The 9,144-nt window shown below is 41.5% G+C and overlaps 1 protein-coding gene across 1 annotated transcript in view; it reads right to left on the bottom strand.

Annotated features, from left to right (window-relative positions):
• Window positions 1-1,115: 1,115 nt before the first annotated feature.
• The window catches only part of LOC139666976 (inositol 1,4,5-trisphosphate-gated calcium channel ITPR3-like), a gene marked incomplete at its 3' end in the record, with an annotated part of 24,816 nt that continues 16,787 nt past the window's right edge, over window positions 1,116-9,144 (bottom strand). The window contains exons 3-4 of the mRNA XM_071546341.1: window positions 1,478-1,599; window positions 1,116-1,202 (exon numbers count right to left, since the gene is read on the bottom strand). Coding sequence (XP_071402442.1) covers window positions 1,116-1,202; window positions 1,478-1,599 — 209 coding nt within the window. The remainder of the gene's footprint in view (window positions 1,203-1,477; window positions 1,600-9,144) is intronic.

The raw sequence follows: 9,144 nt of genomic DNA, 5'->3' as shown, positions 1-9,144 counted from the left end.
CACACTTTATCATGTACAAAATAAGATAAATATTTAACCTTCAAGTGTTAGCAGCCTGTCACCAAAACAAAAGCTAGCAGTCGTCTGGGTGAGGATGAAGATCTGGAGAAGAGACCCAACTGTTGGCCTCTGCTGCTCTAAACTTATCTGATTACCGTATTTCCTCTAATATTGGCCCAGGCCTTTATTTACCTCAGCTGCAGAGGGTGCCAGGCCTTTATTGGAAGCAGGCTTATATTAGAGACAGGCCTTTATTTCTAATTCCCTCTGTTTGATAAGTATATTTGCTCATATTTACCACGGCCCCGGACATTATCGGAGACCCGGCTTTTAATTGACTACCGGCCACTATTAGAGGAAATACCGTATGAAGCTCTCTGAATGAACATGGACAGATGTTAATGATCATTGCTGGTTTATTGTTGTTGTTTATATTCTTGCAAATGCTTTGACATAATTTGTCTTGTCATGCCAGTTCATAGATCTTCAGCACTACAATTGCATGCAGTACCATTCCAGTTCCATGTAACCACACCTCACACACACACACACACACACACACACACACACACACACACCTCGCCCCCCTTCCTCCCTCTCTCCCAAAAGGAATGAAAGTTTATTTTCACAGTCAGTTTCACTCCATAGGAACCACACCCAGTGTGTCAGGGTGTGTGTGTGTGTGTGTGTGTGTGTGTGTGTGTGTGTGTGTGTGTGTGAGAGGTGTGTGTGTGTGTGTGTGTGTGTGTGTGAGAGGTGTGTGTGTGTGTGTGAGGTGTGTGTGTGTGTGTGTGTGTGTGATGACAGGGCTCAAACCAGGTCAATATTGACATGAACAGATAGTTGGGATAGAGAAGTGAAGTGGTAAGGAGGAGTGGGGGGGGGGGTAGTGTGTGTGTGTGTGTGTGTGTGTGAGTGTGTGTGTGTAGCCTATGTGTGTGTGTGTGTGTGTGTCCGTCACACAGCACAACACACAATCAAGGAGGATATGTGTGTCGCCATGGAGAGGAGGGGAGAGGAGGGGAGGGGAGGGGAGGGGTGGGGGGGGCTGAGTCACCTGGCTGCCATGGCAACAGGCGACACCATAGCAACAGCATGACACCCAGCCGCCTCACCTGTATGACGGTGCCGTACTTGACGACGTCTCCATGGACTTTCTTGTTTTCTGTCTCGTTCTGTTTCTGCTCCAGGTTGGACGCATGCTGCAGGAACACACACACACACACACACACACACACACACACACACACACACACACACACACACACACACACACACACACACACACACAACATGACTTAAAGATGCACTCAGGCCAAAATTAACTTTATTCAACTTTAACATCAGGTTGTGATGCTCCTGACCAAACACTCCAACCCAAAACGTGTGTGTGTGTGTGTGTGTGTGTGTGTATGTGTGTGTATGTGTGAGTGTATGTGTGTGTGTGTGTGTGTGTGTGTGTGTGTGTGTGTGTTACCTGTAGTTTCTGCAGCAGCACCACATCAGCGATCTTGTCCTTCTCATGTTTGGCTTGTTTGGCTTTCCAGAACTGTTTCTGAGCCGAATACCGACTCATAGGACACACTTTAAACAGACAGTCTGCAGGAGAGGAGAGGAGGAGAGGAGGAGTGGAGGAGAGGAGAGGAGAGGAGAGGAGGAGAGGAGGAGAGGAGGAGAGAGGAGGAGGAGAGGAGGAGAGAGGAGGAGGAGAGGAGGAGGAGAGGAGAGGAGAGGAGGAGAGGAGAGGAGGAGAGGAGAGGAGGAGAGAAGGAGAGGAGAGAGGAGAGGAGACGAGGAGAGGAGAGGAGACAAGGAGAGGAGGAGAGGGAGGAGAGGAGACGAGGAGAGGAGAGGAGATGAGACAAGGAGACGAGGAGAGGAGGAGACGAGGAGAGGAGGAGAGGGAGGAGAGGAGACGAGGAGAGGAGAGGAGATGAGACAAGGAGACGAGGAGAGGAGGAGACGAGGAGAGGAGGATAGGGAGGAGAGGAGACAAGGAGAGGAGATGAGGGGAGAGGAGAGGAGAGGAGACGAGGAGAGGATGAGAGGGAGGAGAGGAGAGAGAGAGAGAGGAGAGGAGAGGAGGAGACAAGGAGATGAGAGGAGGAGAACAGAATAGAACAGAGTATTGCAGTTCAATCATTGCACTGGATAACATCTTATTGGAAATATCATAAATAGATAATTTGCAATAAAACAGAATAGAATAGAATGTGTATCAGCAGATGAGACAAATCTTTTCTGTTCTATTCTTTTTATTTTATTCTGTTCTATATAAACTTTGTGGAGAGGTCACTTAGTGACTTAATTAGAGGGCTGTTAGAGTGATTAGTTCCAGGGTGATGATTGGTCAGTGGACTGAGGAGATGAAGCTAATTGGTTGTTTTGGTTTAAAACCATCAAACCGGTGAAGCATTGGACATTCAACTGTTTCTGAGTGTGTGTGTGTGTGTGTGTGTGTGAGAGACAGAGTGTGTGTGTGTGTGTGTGTGTGTGTGTGTGTGTGTGTGTTTCATCCAGAGATGACTCCATGACTATATATGGTGATCTTCCTCCTGCTGTCTTCCTCCCATCAGCTGATTAATAATTGTCAGACTGTCATTCAGAGCCTGCAGGGAGAGTTCAGCACATAAAGCCCCGCCTGCCTGAGAAAACACTGAGGCAGCTGATAGGAGCGGCTTCACCACACCCAGCACCCAGGCTCACTGCTGGACCTGGACCTGGACCTGGACCTGGACCTGGACCTGGACCTGGACCTGGACCTGGACCTGGACCTGGGCTAGACTAAACTAAACTACACAAAACTAAACTAAACTCAACTCAGCTCAACTCGGCTAAACACTGAAGCATTTGACTTCACCATGAAAAACACTTGTGGACTGGACTAGACCGGGACTAAACTAAACTGAACTGAACTGAACTGAACTGAACTGAACTGAACTGAACTAAACTAAACTAAACTCAGCTCAACTCGGCTAAACACTAAACTAAACTAAACTAAACTAAACTAAACTCAGCTCAACTCGGCTAAACACTAAACTAAACTAAACTAAACTAAACTAAACTAAACTAAACTAAACTAAACTCGGCTAAACACTAAACTAAACTAAACTAAACTAAACTCGGCAAATGATACTACCCAGCAGGACAGGTTAACGAATATAAATACGAATACGAATACCAATATGAAACTTGCCTTTGGCTTCACCATGAAAAACACTTGTGGACTGGACTAGACCTGACCTGGACCAGGACTAAACTAAACTAAACAGTAACACTTTACAATAAGGGTACATTAATTAAGGGTTAGTTAATGCTTAATAAGCATTAACTAACCCTTAATTAACAGTTAACTAATGTGTAATTTAATAATGGTGTTCATGTTAACTAAGGTATTAATGTATACATTATTTAATAGTTTATAAAGATGAATATTAAATAATGTATAAATTAATACCTTAGTTAACATGAACAACATTAGTAAATGATTACCAGACACATTATTTAACTGTTAATTAAGGGTTAGTTAATGCTTATTAAGCATTAACTAACCCTTAACTTAGTGACCCTTATTGTAAAGTGTTACCAAGATTTTTAAGAGAAGACAAACCCTTAAAATAACACACACCGTACACAAATAAAAAAGTAAAAAGAGTAAAAAGTAAAAACAAAGTGAAGTGTGTGGTCCTGCCTGGCTGCATGTTTCAGTTGAAGTCAGTGAGATGTTGCGTCATGTGTTGAACAGAGCCGGTGCTCGGGCTCGGCCGGTAATCCGGTCCTGGGCGGCGTCGGCACCAGTCAGTAAACTGGGACAGAACCAGTCGCCCAGAGGAACGCTCCGCCTCTAAATATACTCCAGACCAGCATCAGCTCTGCCCCTGTGTTCCCCCCTCTGAGGGTTTTGCACCAATCTACATTTTTAATGACCGAAGATCAAGGTGATTTAAATCTGCAGAGAGTCAGAAGGGACTTCGATGTTTCCCGTCCAGCCGCTCTACCCAGCATGCACTGGTGCTGCGTGTTACAGGTCAGCTCTGTTGATGCTGTTTGACTGAATCATTTCCCCTGATGACTGCACACCAACTGTCACTGTTTCCATTCTGATATCTCACAACCAGAAAGCCGCAAAGCTTTGAGAAGAGGTGGAAACTGGTACTGTTAGTTTACTGATATTTGACTGAAGTAGAAGTAAAAGTTCTGGTGTAAAAATCTCCTTCAGTAAAAGTAAAAACTATGTGATTTAAAATGTCCTCAGAGTAAAAGTTCCTGAGTTCCTCTTTAGAAAAGAAAACGTTCACACAGAAAAATAAAGGTGCGGAAAAAGGTTCTTGGGAGTGACGCCATAGAAGAACCATTTCTGGTTCCACAAAGAACCTTTCAGACCGAGGTTCTTTAAAGAACCATTTCTGCACTAGACTCCTGCGTTGTGTTTTTATCTGTCCTTCTATAGCCTCATTTGCAATTGCACAATATAGAGGGGTTTGGTTATTTTCCACATTTACACCATCACCCACCATCCAATAGCCTAAGTAAGAATTAAGAACTTTTTAATAGCCTATCCCTATATGGTTCTTTGAAACCATATATTTCTTAAAAGGTTCTTGAAAGGTTCTTTGTGGAATACGAAATGGTTCTTCCGAAGAACTTTTCGGTTCCATTTCGCACTTTTATTTTTCTCTGTGTTGTTACCTGAGATCTTTTCCATGTGATTCTAACTCGATTCTTTTAACTGGAAACATTAGAAATGACAAAATAAAGTGCAGAAACAAAGTAAAGTCAGTCTGTGATGGATGGGATTTAAAATGTGAGTGAAGCACAATACTTCAGAAAAAATTGACTAAAATTACATACTTTAAGAAAGTATTCAAAAAAGTACAAGTTCACAAAAAAGCGTCTCAGTTACAGTACTGTGAGTAAATGTAATCAGTTACTTCCCCCCCCGGCTTTGAACATGTCACTCCACAGGAAGTGATGTAACCTGATAAGCCGGAGCGATGCAGAAACCCTCAGCGGCTTTTAATCTTTATTTATCCAGGACAGACGGACTCCGCCCGCCTCTCACTGTGCAGAAACCAGGCGAGTCTACTGTTACATTAACCTGAGGTGAACTACAGCTTCTGATCAGAGGGGGGACCGAGTCAGTCTCAAGTCTCAAGTCAAGTCCCAAGTCTAAATGTAGATTACCAAGTCAAGTCCATGTCATTAATGTCAAGTCTCAAGTCTAAATGTAGATCACCAAGTCAAGTCCATGTCATTAATGTCAAGTCTCAAGTCTAAATGTAGAACAGCAAGTCAAGTCAGAACAAATCAAGAGTCCAGTATCAATTTAATATCTTAAAGAAAACTAAATATCTAGGACTTTTCAATGCAATATGGTTTTAATAGGATAAAAACTTGGTAAGAGCATCATGAGTTTGATTTCTATAATCAGTTTCAACTTCAATAAATTCAATCATTCCATACAAATTCAGAAAACAGAATTTAAATTCAGTCGTCTGCTGGAACAAATCTCATCACTTTCAATCTAAGTCATTTACACAAACACAAGATCTCAAGTCAAGACTTTAGAAACCTTTTCAAGTCATCAGAGTACAAGTCAGAGTCAAGTCCCAAGTCACCAGAACCCAAGTCAAGTCCAGTCTCAAGTCTCCTCTTCATGCTCTTCAAGTTTTTTTGGAATAACGCTAATAGATAACTTTGAGTTACTGTGAAGACAGTAACAGGTGTGAATGTTTCAGAGAGAGAGACAGAGAGAACATAATGTATTTGTATTTTTGCGTTAATCATCTGATCATAATCTTATGTTTACTTTCATTTTTTAATACCAGATGTTTCTCAATCTTCCTCCTCCAGTTAGTCATTATTCTCCGCCTCTATGTGCTTTGGCAACACAGATGGATTTACAGGTCATGACAATAAAGCAAGCTGAAAATATTAAAATTAAAAGTTGTGAGAGAGAGAGAGAGAGAGAGAGAGAGAGAGAGACAGAGAGAGGGAGAGAGAGAGAGACACACACACACGGAGGGACAGAAAGAGGGAGTAATATAAAAAAATAAAGATAGGAAGAAACAGGAAAATAGAGAGAGAGAGAGAGAGAGGTAGAGAAAGAGAAGGAGGGACAGAGAGAGAGAGAGAGGGGGGGAGAGAGGGAGAGCGAGAGGGAGAAATATAAAAAAAATAAAGACAGGAAGAGAGAGAGCTAGAGAATGAGAGGGAGACACAGAGAGAGAGAGAGAGAGACAATGGGAGAGATAGATAGAGAGAGAGTAAGAAAGAAAGAGAGAGAGGTCAATATTGACTCTCTCTCTCTCTCCTCCAAGCACATCCTGGTTTTCACAGAACATGATACTGTTTCTCAAATGACTTATCGTGTATGTGTGTGTGTGTGTGTGTGTGTGTGTGTGTGTGTGTGTGTGTGTGTGTGTGTGAGGGAGAGAGAGAGTGTGTGTGTGAGGGAGAGAGAGAGAGAGTGTGTGTATTAGGTGTGTAAGGCAAACATCATTTGCCTGTGTGTAATCACTCAGTATTGTACTGGAGAAATCTAAATGGACATTCAGGCTTAAGTACATCTTGATTTAGGGAAATGAGCTTTTAAAACACACAAACACACACACACACACACACACACACACACACACACACACACACACACACACACACACATACACACACACACACACAGAACAGACTTTAAAACACAAGGGCTTGGTGTTTCTGTCTCTCTATAGGCCTTACAGGAGTATTACCATTACAGGATTATACATTTTTACCATTTTATTACTGTTTTTACTACTTTTTTTTTTTTTTTTACATCTTTTTCAGTCTCTACACTCCTCTGACAGCAGAAAGAGGCAGATCTGTAAAAATCAACATGGCCGGCATCATGACAGACGAACAAAAATGTTTATTTTGGTTCACTGATGATCTAAAAGATGAGAAACAGTGTGATCTGATGCATGAAGTGTGATGAAGTGTGATGAAAGTGAAAATGTAAATCACGGTGTGTTCTATGGCAAGCCGTTTTAACATTTAATAGCTGGACTGGATATATATTGCAGATATCTGTAATCCAATTCTTCCGAGTCAAAAAGAACATTTAAGATATCCACAAAGACATTCTACCTAGGAAAAATTAATCTGAAATTAAAGTTATGACTAGTAACAACTGGATTGTAGATATCTGAAATGGGAGTTTTTCCTAGTAAGAATTCTATTGCAGAATGTAATTACACAAAAATGTAATTGCAGATCTGAAATTAAAAGCCCAATACACATGAATGGCAAAAATGAGGTCATTTGTCCTAGGAAGAATGACCTGGATATCTGAAATGTTCTTTTTGACTAAAGCCCTATTTGCACAGGACTAGTATGACCTGGGGATCTGTAGTAATTTGTAATAATTGCGGAGGTCGTCTGTGATCTTAATCCCGTGCGAATCTGCCATGTCCGTAATGTGTAAAGTAAAAATTCCACCGCGTGGGGGGGGTAATTTCTAAATCACATGAGGTCCCCAGGTAATACTAGTCCCGTGAGAATAGGGCCTAGTACGACTTGAATTACAGATTTCTGCAACATATATCCAGTCTATTAAATGTTAAAACGGCCATTTATACTTTTTAAGGATTTTTAGATATCTTAAATTTAGTTTTGACTAGTACAATCAAAGATATCTTGAATGTTATTGAGAATACATTTAAAAAGAACTGGAAAAACATTTATATGAGACATGACACCGACTAAATGAATGCCTAATTAAATTAGATTTGTATGAATATTGAAATATTTCCGGACAACTAATTCATTGTTATTTTTATTTTTGTTTGTGTATTTTATTGTACTATTTTTTGTGTTGATGCTGATGTGCTGCTCTGTCTATATCTTTGTGAAAACTCAATAAAAACTTAAGTGAGAAATTTTTTTTTCAAGTCATCAAAGTAAAAGTAAAAGTAAAAGTCCCAAGTCAGCAGAACCCAAGTCAAGTCAAGGCTCAAGTCTGCTCTTCATGTAGCAAGTCAAGTCTCAAGCAATTAAAACTGTGACTCGACTCGGATTCGAGTCCAAGTGATGTAACACAAGCCTGACTCCAGTCCAAGTCATGTGACTCGAGTCCAAGTCATGTGACTCGAGTCCAAGTCATGTGACTTGAGTCCAAGTCATGTGACTCGAGTCCCACCTCTGCTCACTGCACATTTTCATTGTTTTCATGCAAAATACCAAACGACGCAGTCTGTCATTTTTCCAGCTGACAGACAGACAGAGAGAATAAAGTCATCTCTCTTCTGTTGAGACGGACAAGTTGTTCAATCAGCTGTTCACAGAGCTGAGGACCTCCAATATGGCCGCCAGAGAGCGTGTGTGTGTGTGTGTGTGTGTGGGGGGGGGGGGGGGCCTGTCAGTCACTCTGCTCTACTTTAAAACTAGTTTGACTGCTCAGCTTCCCAAAAGACACAAACACTCAGAGCAGATGTTCCAACACGCATCTGTGTGTGTGTGTGTGTGTGTGTGTGTGTGTGGTGTGTGTGTGTGTGTGTGTGTGTGTGTGTGTGTGTGTGTGTGTGTGTGTGTGTGTGTGTGTGTGTGTGTGTGTGTGTGTGTGTGTGTGTGTGTGTGTGTGTGTGTGTGTGTGTGTGTGGGACACACATCACACACTCTGTATATGTCACATACACACTTTTGCATTTACACACACACACACACACACACACACACACACACACACACACGAGGCCAGAAAACTATACTGGGGCAGCAATATCAGCCTAAATATATCTGTCAGATTTTTGGCATCAACTCTCTAAAGATGTTTTTAGTGTGAAATCAAAAAGAAAAGCAAAGTAATAGCAATGTTAATCTCTACAAAATAAAAAGTATATTTTGTAAAAGTAATCAATCATGATCAATAGAGAAATCAGAGTATGTTGCCTTCACTATTTTTAACTTACAGTCACATTTCAGTGATCAATATGAGGAAATAACACACAAAGCATCTATTGGCAGATGAGTGTGTATTTTTCTTTCTAAATATCAATATTGGATTCACAAATTGTTCAAAATACACACACACACGTGCACACACACACACACACACACACACACACGCATACACACGCACACACACACACACACACACACACACACACACAC

Source organism: Centroberyx affinis, unplaced genomic scaffold, assembly GCF_046629955.1.
Source record: "Centroberyx affinis isolate AG114_WGS23_722 - 3 ecotype Tasmania unplaced genomic scaffold, CSIRO-AGI_Caff_v1 ptg005221l_1, whole genome shotgun sequence".
Taxonomy (NCBI): Eukaryota; Metazoa; Chordata; class Actinopteri; order Beryciformes; family Berycidae; genus Centroberyx; species Centroberyx affinis.
This window is presented reverse-complemented; position numbering and strand designations above follow the sequence as displayed.